General features: G+C 41.5%; 1 protein-coding gene across 2 annotated transcripts in view; it reads left to right on the top strand.

Annotated features, from left to right (window-relative positions):
* The window catches only part of LOC139422822 (hormone-sensitive lipase-like), a 42,580-nt gene that overhangs the window by 8,851 nt on the left and 17,645 nt on the right, over window positions 1-16,084 (top strand). For both annotated transcript variants that reach the window (XM_071174222.1, XM_071174213.1), the window contains 3 exons: window positions 13,931-14,172; window positions 14,682-14,966; window positions 15,077-15,167. In XM_071174222.1, the coding sequence (XP_071030323.1) occupies window positions 13,931-14,172; window positions 14,682-14,966; window positions 15,077-15,167 (618 nt within the window). The remainder of the gene's footprint in view (window positions 1-13,930; window positions 14,173-14,681; window positions 14,967-15,076; window positions 15,168-16,084) is intronic.

A 16,084-nucleotide genomic window follows, 5' to 3' on the forward strand; every position in this document is an offset into this window, starting at 1 on the left:
TAATCTTCAACCTACACGTTAACTAGCTGGCTAGATGTTTTTTTGTCTTTTTCCTGGCATTAGCTTAAATTTCTATTTTATTTCACTCAACTTATGATCTGCTTCAGACTGCTTGCGTTCTGCCTAAGCAGCATAGCTACAATGCTTGAGCTGGTCCTATGGTTGATTCAGAGCAGTAGACCCTTTGCATTATTGTGACTCCATTGTCTTAACTTCTTGCGGATCAGTGGGACGCTAGCATCCCATTTCGACAACTTCCGGTGAAATTGCAGAGCGCGAAATTCAACTTTCAGAAATAGTCATATTTAACATTCATGAAAATACAAGTGTCATAAATCAGTTTAAAGCTTAATCTTCCCATCTTAAACCTAAGCATGGGTACACAAAATATCTGACAGTTAGTGGTGGCTCCTCAGAGAAGAGTGAATTTCATAAATAGTGAAACCTTAGACTACGGGGTAGAATGTTTAGGGTTCAAAACCTGCTCCGTGCATGTTTCATTACATTATTATGCCAGTCTTAGAGCAAATAGCTTGGATTGTTACTCCCATCTGGTTCCTCGCGTCATTTAGCACACTTGTGGGCGTGTTGGCAGGATGTACTGTTTTTTTATTCTGTATATATGAATTACAAAGCAGCCTTTTCTTAAATCATATTTCAAGTCTATTGCATAGTTACAATGTGTAATCATTGATGTCCCAGGACATGTCCGAAGTGTATCAATGTAAAACATACATGCAGACACAGCATCATTCACAGAATGGAGTTTGATACACTCTGTATTGGATATGACAGAATATTTTTTTTTCTCGTAAATTAACTTTGACAAAAAAATACGCACAATTGTTTGTCTCTACATTAACTAACATATTCCTCTCAATTGTATATTTTTTGCTTGACTCGTTATGACTTTATAAACTTACATTTACTTCCCCTGCAATGTTTTGTCAGCCATCTTTGCTGAAGAAAGTCACCAGGGAGTGGTGGCTGTAGTCAAATTAGTCATTGGAACCACTCGAAATGATTGGTCATATTTGGCTGTAACTAGCAATGCAATTTGCTTGACATAAGAATAATATTACTAGTTACTACACAGATCATACATAACATTAGTTAGTGATCCAGCAACCTAACGTTCACTAGCTAGCTAACAGTAAGCTTCAAGTTGCAATGAAAATGACTTTCTGGCAAATACTAACGTATAATATCTGATTGTAGCTAGGCTCTTAGCCATATACACTAAACAAAAATATAAACTCAACATGTAAAGTGTTGATCTCTAAAAGTTCCCAGAAATGTTCCATACTCACAAAAAGCGTATTTCTCAAATGTTGTGCACAAATTTGTTTGCATCTCTTTTTAGTGACATTTCTCCTTTGCCAAGATAGTCCATCCACCTGACAGGTGTAGTATATCAAGAAGCTTATTAAACAACATGATCATTACACAGGCACACCTTGTGCTGGGGACAATAAAATGTCACTATAAAATGTTCAGTTTTGTCACACAACACAATTTCACAGATATCTCAAGTTTTGAGGGAGCATGCAATTGGCATGCTGACTGCAGGAATGTCCACCAGAGCTGTTGCCAAATAATTGAATGTTCATTTCTCTACCATAAGCCACGTCCAACAATTTTAGAGAATTTGGCAGTATGTCCAACTGGCCTCACAACCGCAGACCACGTGCAAGGTGTTGTGTGGGCGAGCGGTTTGCTGATGTAAATGTTGCGTACGGAGTGCCCCATGTGGTGGTGGGGTTATGGTAGGAGCAGGCATAAGCTACGGCCAATGAACACAATTGCATTTTATTGATGGGAATTTGAAGGCATTGAGATACCGTGGTGAGCTTTTGAGCCCCATTGTCTTGCCATTCATCCACCACAATCACCTCATGTTTCAGCATTATAATGCACGGCCCCATGTTCCAAGGATCTGTACACAATTCCTAGAAGCGGAAAATGTCCCAGTTCTTCCATTGCCTGCATACTCACCAGATATGTCACCCGTTGAGCTTGTTTGGGATGCTCTGGATCAACGTGGACGACAGGGTCTTCCAGTTCCCGCCAATATCCAGCAATTTCGAACACAACCATTGAATAGGAGTGGGATAACATTCTACGGGTCACAATGAACAGCCTGATCAACTCAATGTGAAGGAGATGTTGCTCTGCATGAGGCAAATTGTGGTCACACCAAATACTTTTCTGATCTACGCCCCTACCTTTTAAGGTATCTGTGACCAACAAATGTTTATCTGTATTCCCAGTCATGTGAAATGCATAGATAAGTTCCTAATTAATTTATTTTAGTTGACTGATTTCCTTATGAACTGTAACTCAGTAAAGTCTTTTTTGAAATTGTTGCTTTTATTTTTGTTTAGTGTACATGGGTGAACGTTTCACGGCAGACTGGAACTCCAGTTTAACTAAGACGTCCTGTGTCGTTTCCGTTTTGTTTGTAGCTACAGCTTGTTGGGCCTGTTGTGTAAAGTCACTCCGGTTCAAATTGACTGTACAGAAATTAGTCCAACTTTTTCCCACTGATTTTTGCAGCAATTGTGTTGAGCACTAGCAACACTTTTGCAGTTCTCCATGGCTAACATGTCTCAAAAAAGCCACGGTATCATCTACTGAGCAGCTCATGTTATCGACAGAATTATGCTACATGGCAGACCAATCCAAACTCCTCTCAGCATGTCCAGCCCATCCATTATCTTAGCCAATCATGGCTAGCGGGTAGGTTCCGGTCTTTTTTTCTGTGGCTAAATCAACAATTTTATTTGTATTTACAGATGGCATACACGTTTGGTTAAAGCACATGTAAGTTCATATGTTCCAGAAGGCATTTTGATTTAAAAATATATATGTTGAAATGCTTCTCCTGTAAAGTAGTGACGTGTGACATATGCCTAGCTTCCTGAAACGGGTCACATTTTCCATCGTTTTCTCTTTCAGAAACCGCCACAATCCTTTGCCAATTACAGCAAAAATTAAAACATTCTGCCAACACAATAAATAGACAGGTAGCTTATGTAAAAGATTTTACAGTATTGCTGTGCGATAGGTTATGATGCTATGCTCCTATTTAAGGAGATGGGATCCAAACAGTCACATTACATTGCAACCATTCTGACCACAGTGAAAGTGGCATAAGTCAACTTTTACACCAGGGGCCTCATTTATAACTGTACATTTCACACTAAATATCTGCTTGCGCCATTTCTGAAAGTAGGTCTAAAATGTATAAACTTGGCAAATGCCATACCTACACAGGTTTTCCTTTGTAAATCACACCTGTTGTAAAACTGAGCTCGTGAACTAGCATAATAACGCTGTCAACAAAAATACCCTCCATTCACCTTTTTATGGTGACAACACCCTTTATCCCCAACAATGGAATCAGGCTCTGTCTCTGTTCGTTGGTTACACGCAGTATCTCAGACAGCACTGGGACGAGTTTGACAACTTTGGTGAATTGAGTCTTGCCATAGAGATCCGCCACTTACAAAATTACACTGATTGGCCCAAGGCGGGAGCTAGAGTAATTAACTGAAAATTGTTAGTCACATTATCTCAATTGGCCCAAGGGTAGGCGCTGCATCATTTGTGGGTTACGACATGTTTGCTCTATAATTTGAAACCATTCAGGTTAGGCCACAGCAGTAAAAAAAAATAATGTAAATTTGATCTAATTTCTGTAGAGGTGTGGGCAGAATTTAAATCTCTTTTTAAAAGTAAACATGCATGATGCCTATAGCGAGTGCCAAACACTTGATTCAATATTCTAAACCATTAAAAAGTCAAATGCTACAGCCCACACTTCTTTGCAAAAGACGTTGTGATTCAATGTTTTGTTTAGCAATGGATTGTTTCTATCTGCTGCCTTGAGTTATGCACACGTACGTCATTCACTTTAGCATCATACATTAATGCAGATCTCTTCTGGGCCCTTAGTCAAGTGAATTATCGGTAGTTGGCTTTGCTATGCGTGTCTGATATTCTTTAGATTTAACGACGCAAAGCTGAATCTTAAATTTGGTCTTGCTGCCTCCTTAACTGAGACAGATAACAGGCTGAAGGAGAGAGATTAGAGTATTCGGCTAATCCTGGATTAATTTAGGTGTATGACTTTGCATTTTATTGATGAACAATGGTCTTCATTGTCATTTCAAAAAAAGATGTGGCTAATACATTAGGCATAATCATTCACACATGATGGAGAGGTGGTAAGGCTCGTGAGAAGATATCTACCAGAAAATTGAGGGCCTATAATGCTGATTTATTCTGGTTCAAATTGCAACAACTGCTGCTTATTCAGTATCAGCAATGATCTTGTTCTGCGGGCAGTTATGCTGCTACTAATTAAGCAATGTCAGGTTATTTTACACTATTTCCCAACACTGGCCCGGCAGCAGGGCTTAGGCTTGTGCTGCTGCCACACTCTGGACTTTACTTTGTTCTGGAGATTTAATTCTGGTCTTTATATTATTAAGCACCTCCCAATACTGCATTATGTTGCAGTCGTCACATTAGATCAGATTGCTCTTCCAATGTTCAGAGCTAAACTCTGTCTTGCGCTCTCTCGGTCTTGCGCGCTCTCTGTGTCTGTTGCAAATAGGTAGGGATATCCTTGTCTCATTGCGGCACCAGCGACTCCTGTGGCGGGCCGGGCGCAGTGCGTGCTAACCAAGGTCGACAGGTGCACAGTGTTTCCTCCGACACATTGGTGCGGCTGGCTTCCGGGTTGGATGCGCGCTGTGTTAAGAAGCAGTACGGGTTGGGTTGTGTTTCTAGGACGCATGACTTTCGACTTTCGTCTCTCCCGAGCCCATACGGGAGTTGTAGCGATGAAACAAGATAGTAACTACTAATAATTGGATACTATGAAATTGGGCAGAAAAAGGGGGGTATAAAATAAAATAAATAATAAATAAACTGACAATGAAAGATCAGTGAGCAAATTGCACAAGTTTAGGTAGTACATAACTGAGAAGCTGTTCTGCTGACTTTATAAAATTACATTCTATTCCAAAATGAATTAAAATAAAATGACACCATCAAAAATATAATTTCCACCTCCAGAACTGAGCCCAATAGTATTCGTAAAATGATTTCAAATCATTTTTACATATTGGACCTTGCATATAGGTTGGTCCATATTATCAGGTATGCTGTTAGCAATAAGAAATATCACCCGTAGTGGCTATAAATAAATGGGTAACCCCATGCTTCAGCCTTTTTGCATTTACAATGAGTGAATCATGAGCTTGATCCCAAATGTGATCTCTACTATTTAGCATGTATTGAGGAATTGTCTCAAACTTGCATAAACGGTGAATATACACAACCTAATGTCACTTGTTAAATCCACTTCAATCAGTGTAGATGAAGGGGAGGAGACAGGTTAAAGAAGGCTTTTTAAGCCTTGAGACAATTGATGCAAGGATTGTGTATGTGTTGCATTCAGAGGGTGAATGGGCAAGACAAAATATGTACAGTGGGGCAAAAAAGTATTTAGTCAGCCACCAACTGTGCAAGTTCTCCCACTTAATAAGATGAGAGGCCTGTAATTTTAATCATAGGTACACTTCAACTATGACAGACAAAATGAGAAAAATAAATTCTCCAGAAAATCACATTGTAGGATTTTTAATGAATTTATTTGCAAATTATGGTGGTAAATAAGTATTTGGTCAATAACAAAAGTTTATCTCAATACTTTGTTATATACCCTTTGTTGGCAATGACAGAGGTCAAACGTTCTGTAATTCTTCACAAGGTTTTCACACACTTGCTGGTATTTTGGCCCATTCCTCCATGCAGATCTCCTCTAGAGCAGTGATGTTTTGGGGCTGTTGCTGGGCAACATGGACTTTCAACTCCCTACAAAGATTTTCTATGGGGTTGAGATCTGGAGACTGGCTAGGCCACTCCAGGACCTTGAAATGCTTCTTACGAAGCCACTCCTTCGTTGCCGGGGCGGTGTGTTTGGGATCATTGTCATGCTGAAAGACCCAGCCACGTTTCATCTTCAATGCCCTTGCTGATGGAAGGAGGTTTTCACTCAAAATCTCACGATACATGGCCCCATTCATTCTTTCCTTTACACGGATCAGTCGTCCTGGTCCCTTTGCAGAAAAACAGCCCCAAAGCATGATGTTTCTACCCCCATGCTTCACAGTAGATATGGTGTTCTTTGGATGCAGCTCAGCATTCTTTGTCCTCCAAACACAACGAATTGAGTTTTTACCAAAAAGTTATATATTTTGGTTTCATCTGACCATATGACATTCTCCCAATCTTCTTCTGGATCATCCAAATGCTCTCTAGCAAACTTCAGACGGGCCTGGACATGTGTCCCCCTGCTTAAGCAGGATTTGAGTCCCTGGCGGCGTAGTGTGTTACTGATGGTAGGCTTTGTTACTTTGGTCCCAGCTCTCTGCAGGTCATTCACTAGGTCCCCCCGTGTGGTTCTGGGATTTTTGCTCACCGTTCTTGTGATCATTTTGACCCCACGGGGTGAGATCTTGCGTGGAGCCCCAGATCGAGGGAGATTATCAGTGGTCTTGTATGTCTTCCATTTCCTAATAATTGCTCCCACAGTTGATTTCTTCAAACCAAGCTGCTTACCTATTGCAGATTCAGTCTTCCCAGCCTGGTGCAGGTCTACAATTTTGTTTCTGGTGTCCTTTGACAGCTCTTTGGTCTTGGCCATAGTGGAGTTTGGAGTGTGACTGTTTGAGGTTGTGGACAGGTGTCTTTTATACTGATAACAAGTTCAAACAGGTGCCATTAATACAGGTAATGAGTGGAGGACAGAGGAGCCTCTTAAAGAAGAAGTTACAGGTCTGTGAGAAATCTTGCTTGTTTGTAGGTGACCAAATACTTATTTTCCACCATAATTTGCAAATAAATTCATTAAAAATCCTACAATGTGATTTTCTGGATTTTTTTTCTCATTTTGTCTGTCATATTTGAAGTGTACCTATGATGAAAATTACAGGCCTCATCTTTTTAAGTGGGAGAACTTGCACAATTGGTAACTGACTAAATATTTTTTTGCCCCACTGTAAGTGCCTTTGAACAGGGTATGGTAGTCGGTGCCAGGTGCACCAATTTGTACCAAGAAAAGCAATGCTGCTGTTTTTTCACACTCAAGTTTCCCCACACTCAACAGTTTCCCCATGTGTATCAAGAATGGTCCATCACCCAAAGGACATCAAGCCAACTCAACATTAGGAAGGTGTTCATAATGTTTAGTGTACTCTGTGATACACCATGTGCCTGTACTTCTCACAGAAGACTTTGTCACTATTTTTTTCACTTGCTGTTGACCAGGGCAGAAATGTTACAAACGAACTTGTTGGATAGTTGCATCCTATGACGGTGCCACTGTGAAAGTCACTGAACTCTTCAATAAGGCTTTTCTTCTGGCAATGTTTGTCTATGGAGATTGCATGGCATGTCTTCTAATTTGAAGGGGTGTCCACGTTTGTGTTTAGTGTTTCTTGCATCTAATGCACAAGAACAAGCAGAACTAGGTAAATAGATCACTTTCTCCCTGTGCCATTCCTCGTTTTTATTTTATTTAACCATTATCTAACTAGGCAAGTCAGTTAAGAACAAATTCTTATTTTACATTGATTGCCTACCCCAGCCAAACCCTCCCCTAACCCGTAAGATGATGGGCCAATTGTGCGCCCCCCTATTTGTTTAAGCCTCTTGCATCTCGCCCTCTGTATTCTTCCTTTCAGTGTGGCAGTGTGCAAGTCGCGGGAATGTTCCATATATGCCCAGTAGATTATATTCCCAATAACTTGAACCAATAGGAAATTACATGCATAGAATTTCTAAAATAAAACAAGGCCTTACGTTTTCAAATGTTTTTTTGCTTTCAACTTCAGATACCAAGTTTTAATAGAATTCCATGCTGCTTTTAGGTTCCGTTTAGGTTTCGGATTTACTTAATCACAAAACCTAATGAATTTGTCATGTAATGTGTAAGAATCTGGTTGTACTAAGCTCTTGCTAAACCAGCGTCTGTTTCAGTGTTGCTATACTTGTGTCTCATGTCCAGTTACTGGTGGCCCCTGGGCCCAGCATTAGACACACTCTTTTGGACACATTGCCACCAACTCTGTCCAGCAGCAATGTGCGCACACACACCCTCCCTCTGTTTCTGGTTAACTATAGATACTTGGTTTGTGACACAGAGAGGGAGGGAGAGAGGGAGGGAGAGAGGGAGAAAATGAAATGGCATACGAAGAGCTAGTGGAAGAGAAGGAGTTTTGTCCCAAAGGGTGTGCTGCATTCTGGGATGCTTGGTGATGGAGGCTGAGCATTTGGGGAATTGGAGAGAGGGTGGTTGGGTAGTGTAGGCCAACGCATAGGGTGTACTCAATGTAGCAGTCAACTGAAGAATACCAGGTAAATTACACATTATTTGCTTCATGCTTTGGAGGAGGATAAGTAATTGGCAATGAATAAGCCTGATAATACATTTTTCTTCAATGCTGTGATGTTTTGGACTCTCCCCCTCCACCAAGTGGTAGACGTCACACGCCTAGTGTCATTCCATTGCTTTCTGATGTGAGACACAAATGGAGACAGATGTAGTGATGGGGAGATTCACTGGTGTGTGTGTGTGTGTGTGACAAGTTGCTGCCTGGTTGTTAGGAGGTTGAGATTCCTCACAGCAAAGTGATGGCCCCTCTGACTGACTTGTACAGTACCATAAATGTCTGTGGCTGGCCCACCATTTCTCTGAGAGGCATTGTACCTGTATTGCCTTCCTTATTCCATTCCTTCTCGCTTTTCTTCATATAGAATAAGTGGCCTTTAGTAGAGGTCGACCGATTTCAAGTTTTCATAACAATCGGAAACCGGTATTTTTGGACGCAGATTAAAAAATCAATTATATATATATAAGATTGAATCCCTGAGCTGACAAGGTAAAAAAAAAAAAAAACTGTTGTTCTGCCCCTGAACAAGGCAGTTACCCCACCATTCCTAGGCCGTCATTGAAAATAAGAATGTGTTCTTAACTGACTTGCCTCGTTAAATACATTTAAAAAAATATATATATATATACATACATTTTTTTTAAATGTATTTAACGACGCAAGTCAGTTAAGAACACATTCTTATTTTCAATGACGGCCTAGGAATGGTGGGGTAACTGCCTTGTTCAGGGGCAGAACAACAGTTTTTTTTTATTTTTTTATTTTTTTTACCTTGTCAGCTCAGGGATTCAATCTTGCAACCTTACGGTTAACTAGTCCAACGCTCTAACCACCTGCCTCACGAGGAGCCTACCTGTTACGCGAATGCAGTAAGAAGCCAAGATAAGTTGTTAGCTAGCATTAAACTTATCTTATAAAAAACAATCAATCATAATCACTAGTTATAACTACACATGGTTGATGATATTACTAGATTATCTAGCGTGTCCTGCATTGCATATAATCGATGCAGTGCGCATTCACGAAAAAGGACTGTCGTTGCTCCAATGTGTACCTAACCATAAACATCAATGCCGTTCTTAAAATCTATACACAGAAGTATATATTTTTAAACCTGCATATTTAGCTAAAAGAAATCCAGGTTAGCAGGCAATACTAACCAGATGAAATTGTGTCACTTCTCTTGCGTTCGTTCATTGCACGCAGAATCAGTGTATATGCAACAGTTTTGGCCGCCTGGCTCATTGCGAACTAATTTGCCAGAAATTTACGTAATTATGACATAACATTGAAGGTTGTGCAATGTAACAGCAATATTTAGACTTACGGATGCCACCCGTTAGATAAAATACGGAACGGTTCCGTATTTCACTTAAAGAATAAACGTTTTGTTTTCGGAATGATTGTTTCCGGATTCGACCATATTAATGACCTAAGGCTCGTATTTCTGTGTCATTATGTTACAATTAAGTCTATGATTTGCTAGAGCAGTCTGACTGAGTGATGGTAGGCACCAGCAGACTTGTAAGCATTCATTCAAACAGCACTTTTGTGCGTTTGCCAGCAGCTCTTCGCAATGCTTCAAGCATCGCTCTGAGACTTGGAGTAGTTGTTCCCCTTGTTCTGCTCTCTCTCCAGCTTTGTCATTCTATACAGTAAGTACCTGTGGCACCTGGGCTGCTCTGCCCTGTGCCTCTGCAAATTGATCTCAGGTGGTTCACTAGAACTCAATACAGCAGGCAGCCTGGCTACTCCACAAGGAGTCCACCAGGGCGTTAGGTTTTAATTGCTTGGATGGCAGTTCAGTTCACTGTTAATGCATGGTTACTCTGTTTGATGAACTCCTCAGAAATGGTTTCAGTCATGTATCTCCCTTGGGGACCATAAGAGTGGAAAAAGAGAGCGGAGAAGACAGCAACATGGTGTGTTCCACCACTTGCTCTCTGCTCCTGTTACATGACTGTCTTAGAGGAATGAAGCTTGTATTTAGTTTTCTCAGCTTGTGCAACATTTCACTCAATCAGCTTCTATACTTAAGCAATAATACATGAGGCCATCTGTTAGGACATTTATCATGGTTGTGACATGGTCTTTTTCTGACGGCCATGTAAAGCACAACTAACCAAAAATGGTTGCTATGGAGGCTCTTCCCCCTTGCTAGCTACACACTTAACACAATCACTTCAGACTGAAGTTGAAAGATGGCAAACGAGCTGCATTTTTGTTTCATTTGACCTGTTTTTCTATTGACATCTCTTTGTATATATCCAGAAAAACTATGCTGATTCATGATTTCGACCGGCAGAGAAAAGCTTTCTGTCTCGTCCCGACTCGACACATTCATTATTACAGTACCCAGTGGAGATCAAATTTCAATGTTGCAAATGTCGGAACGTCTCAATGCTTTTTACAGTGGCAGATGAGACTGTGGATCTGGAACCGCTAGGGTTGCAAAGGGTCAAACATTTCGGGAATTTTCCATGGGAAGTTCAACCTTGGGAATTTGGGGAATTTTGCTTAAATTCATCAAGAAAGTTAGCTTATAACCGTGAACCTTTTTTTGCGGGATACACAAGGCAATTCTAGGTCTTGTGGCATATTTTGGTTAAACTATTCCCAATTGAATTGCAACCCTCTGCATGCACAATGTATTCTTCATCACATGTACAGCTGATTCACAAGATATTGCACACTAATGAGATGCTATTGAGCCCACACTACAACACTGTCTGAGCCAAGGACTACATGCTTTCTGGTAAGTTTTGACTAAAATACTGATTTGGGTGAATATATTTGATGATATACATGATTTTTTGATAACTAGTAAATAGTAGCTTACAGCAAAGTGTGTTTAAATCATTTCTAATGTTAACAATTTCTGCTAGTCAGTTTTTGCTACCATGTGGGTTTTAGCTTGCTCGAGCCTGCTAACTGAGTGTTAATTCACCTGTTTCCATGTTTAATTTTAAACCATTTATCTTACAAAGGAGTTTAATCTAACGGCTTAACTATTTATCTGTACATGGAATGGTATTTAAAAATATATATATATAATTATTATTACTTTTTTTTCCCCTAATCTTTACAGTGCCCTTGGCTTTTTCCTATCTGTGTGGAGACATTTCACTGGAGCTAATGTAGAAGGAAAAGCTGTGTACACTTGCAAATACTGTGCCAAATTATATGTGAAGAATGCAACAAAGATGCAGAATCATCTGGCCAGGTGCATAAAGTTCCCTCAGCGCTCACAACAAGCAACCTCTGACAGAAGTCCCTATACTTCTATTAGAAGTGAAAATTATGAATCGGACATCTTATCGATAGCAACAGCTCATGGTCCTCCTTGAATCAGAAGGTTTTTTTTAAGCAATGGAGGAACGTAGTCAGAGTTGCTGATGAATGTCTTGCTCGAGCTGTGTATGCAACTGGTTCACCTCTGATTCTCACAAGCAATGTGTATTGGTAGATATTTCTGAATGTTCTTCGCCCAGCATACACCCCTCCAACCAGACATGCTTTATCTACTCATTTGCTGGATGCAGAGTTCAACAGAGTTCAAGTGAAGGTCAAGCAAATCCGAGCAAGCAGACTGTATTGCAATCATCTCTGATGGGTGGTCGAATGTTTGTGGGCAAGGAATAATTAGCTTTATCATCTCCCCTCAACCAGTATTCTACAAGGGACAACAGACACCGGTCTCTACATTGCAGATAAGCTGAAGGCAGTCATCAATGACCTTGGACCACAGAAGGTATTTTCACGGGTGACAGACAGTGCTGCGAACATGAAGGCTGCTTGGTCTAAAGTGGAGGAGTCCTACCCTCACATTACACGGCTCATGCATTGAATCTGTTCCTCAAGGACATTATGGTACTGAAAACAATGGATACACTCTACAGGAGAGCCAAGGAAATGGTTAGGTATGTGAAGGGTCAAATTATAGCACCAATCTACCTCTCTAAGCAAATTGAGAAGAATAAGAGCACCACATTGAAGCTGCTGGTGGTGTTGTCATCTTGTTTGGCAGTCTTCTGGAGGGGAAGGAGTCTCCAATAAATGTCCATATCAATCTGTTGATATGGACAGCCCCATCAAGAGGATCCTCCCAGATGATGTATTTTGGGAGAGAGTGGGAAGCGGCCTGAAACTCCTGAAATCTATAGCAGTAGCCATTAAATGGATTGAGGGAGACAATGCCATCAGACTCTGCTTGTAGACGTAAGAGAAGAAATCCGTACTGCCCTGCTCACTTCACTGTTGCGCCAAGCAGAGGAAACTGCTGTTCTGAAATGCACCAAAAAGCGTGAAGACTTCTGCCTGAAGCCCATACACGCCACAGCGTACATGTTGGACCCAAAGTTTGCTGGCAAGTGCATCCTGTCTCGTGCAGAGATCAACAAGGCCTATGGTGTCATCACTACTGTGTCTCGCCACCTTGGCCTGGATGGTTCTTGGCAGTCTGGCAAAGTACACTTCCAGGCAAAGGCTTTGCCAGTCGTATGATATGACAGTCGTGCCAACATATCTCATCAGCCACCTGGTGGAAGGGACTTTGTGGATCTGAGGCTCCTTCCCCTGTTGCCTCCATTATCCTCCAAATCCCACCAACATCAGCCGCCTCAGAGTGCAACTGGTCCTTGTTTGGGAACACACACACCATAGCACGCAACAGGCTGACCAATACAAGTGTTGAAAAATTGGTGGCCATTGGTGGCCATCCAGGCAAATTTGAAGCTTTTTGAGCCTGACAACGAGCCATCCTCAACAGGGTTGGAAAGTAACAGTGAAGATGAGGCCTCAGAGTCTGATGTTCAAGAGGTGGACATTGAGGTCCAGGGAGAAGACATGGAAGACAGACGGAGGAAGACAACCAAAGCTTTAGTTTCTGGACTATCATTTTACAGATGTATGTTGAAAATGTTTTTGGGAGATGCCATGGATCATTCAATATTCCCTTTTGTTCAGTGAAATCATTCCATGTGAAGTCAACTCATTCAATTCGTAACAAAGTGTTTTTATTTCTATTGGAAGGATTTAATCATTTTCAATTGTCTACTTATGATAAGGTAAAAGGTTTGTTTCGGGCTCCATATGATATGGTAAATATCTCCAAAGCAAAAAACATCGACATTTAAATGGTATTAATATTAATTCCCATATATTCCCACGGAAATTTTCCACCTCTGAATATTACCCAAAATGTGCCACCCTAGTAACAGCAGTATTGCGTTGCTAGGGTAATGATGCCAACAATGCCTGTTTTTCTGAATGTGGCTATGTGTATGTTGTCTAGTATGTCATGGGATAGACTCTTACTCCAAATCACCTGTTGTATAAGGCTGGCTATAGTGGGTCAGCCATTTGAATAAAGTGAGTATTAAGTATAGCCTATTTTGGGGGAATAAGACAGGATCAGTCTTTGTATGGTGTTGCATGCTGATTGTTTCTCTCTTCCCCCCCCCCAGTGATGGACACCAAGGCCGTGTTTACTGCCCTGTACAGTGTGTGTGAGGAGAATGCTACGTTCTTCTCTGAGGGTGCTAAGGGGGCCCAGGGGGGCGCGGCACAGCGACTGGTGGACACCATGACCCTGATCCAAGAGCACGCCAGCAGCCTGGAACCTGTCATCTCCGGCTTTGCTGCTGTCTACCACCACTTTGACTTTGACCCACACATACCAGCCAACGGATACCGCTCTCTAGTCAAGGTAGAATGGCTGGGTTTGTTTGTCTGTATGTGTGACAACTCCCTAGTTAAGAGAGATTGAGGGAGTGTGTGTGTTGTGTTTTTGAGTGTCCTTAGTGCATATATATATATATATATGTATATGTGTATATGTATATGTGTATATGTATATGTGTGTGTGCCTGATGGCCTCAAAATTGCGGAAAACCCAACACCAGCATCGTATGCCTCAAGTTTATTTTTATTTCCGCTTTTTTTTCTTTTTTCTACCAATTGATTGTCACGATAGAACCTTTTCAGGATCCCTCTTTTATTGATGAGAAATCATGACCACCTCTCTGCCAGCTGCTTACCTCTATTAAATAGTCTCAATTTCTGTCTCCACCTTTTTTCATGGTCTCTCACACTCCTTTTCTGTACCTGTTGTTTTTTGCTCTGACATTCTCTTTTTTAATGTTATTTCTCTCTCACACAAGCACTTTTCCTCCTCCTGCCTATTTCTTTCTCTTTTTCCTCCCACCCCTCTCCTAGGTGGTGCGCTGCTGCATTCTCCACATCATCCACAAGGGGCGCTACATCTCCACCAACCGACGCAGCATCTTCTTTCGGACGGCCCACAACGCAGGGGAGATGGAGGCCTACTGCTCGGCCCTATGTCAGCTGAGAGCCCTGCTCTACCTGGCCCAGCGACTGCTGCACGACAACAGCCACGGGAACCTCTTCTTCCATGAGGAGAGCGGCCTCAGCCAGAGCTTTGTCCGGGAGTACTCCTCCATGCACAAGGGATGCTTCTACGGACGCTGCCTTGGATTCCAGGTAGGGGGGAGATTTGGAGGGAGGAATACTTTTGGAATGACTGAGGCCCTTTTGGTTAGCCTCAGGGAAAAATATTTTAGAGTGATTTGTGTTCATGTCTCCTCTTCCAGTTCACTCCAGCCATCCGTCCCTGTCTGCAGACCATAGCCATCGGCCTGGTGGCCTTTGGAGAGAACTACAGGCGCAACCAGTCAGGCATTGGTCAGTGGCTCCAGCAAACCTCCCTATTGATGGAAACAAAAGCCACTCAATCATTAATAAATTCTCATTTACATCCTAAACCATTCTACTGACATGGCAACTCAGTCGACGTGAAGGGATTGTGAGGGTGAATATCAATGCTAGATACAATACATTATTAACCTTAACCTCTAAGGAATGTGGGATGCTAGCGTGGCCTGGCCAGAAGCCGGTGAAATTGCATAGCGCCAAAAACAGAAATACTCATAATAAAAATTCATAAAACATACTAGTGTGTTACATCGGTTTAAAGATTAACTTCTTGTTAATTCAGCCTTGTGTCAAATTTCAAAAAGGCTTTACGGCGAAAGCATACCATGCGATTATCTGAGGACAGCGCCCAGCACACAAACGCATACAAGCATTTTCCAGCCAGGTAGAGGAGTCAAAAGTCAGGCGATAAAATTAATCCCTTAATGTTGTGTATTGATATTCTAGTTTTGTCCCTTTAGGGCGCCTGTAACTCCCCTTGGCTTACCTACATTGAATGGTCTTCCTGGGAAACGCATGAAACAATGCCCTCGTTAATTTCTATTCTTGTCTCATGTCCTGTCCTTTTATTAGTTGTGTAAGTAATAGTGTGCTTTACAACAAAACTGGAGACGAGGAAGAAACGTTCTCACGTTTGTGCTCATCTTCTGCAGAAAGTCTGAGTAAAAAAAAAAAATCCGCTTTAGAAAAACTCAAACAAAACGTGGAGCTAACCAGTTGAGTGATGCTAGCTAGCCTTTGATGTCACGGCCTCGAGGGATAGAAAGAATTTTGCTGCGTGAGAAAGTGAAGTCAGCATGAGTTAAAAAAAAGAAAAGGGTCTGGGAGTACGGGACCGTCTGAAAAGTGTGCGAAATAAAAATAAACCGAAAATATCTGCATTGATT

Source organism: Oncorhynchus clarkii, chromosome 2, assembly GCF_045791955.1.
Source record: "Oncorhynchus clarkii lewisi isolate Uvic-CL-2024 chromosome 2, UVic_Ocla_1.0, whole genome shotgun sequence".
NCBI classification, from domain to species: Eukaryota; Metazoa; Chordata; class Actinopteri; order Salmoniformes; family Salmonidae; genus Oncorhynchus; species Oncorhynchus clarkii.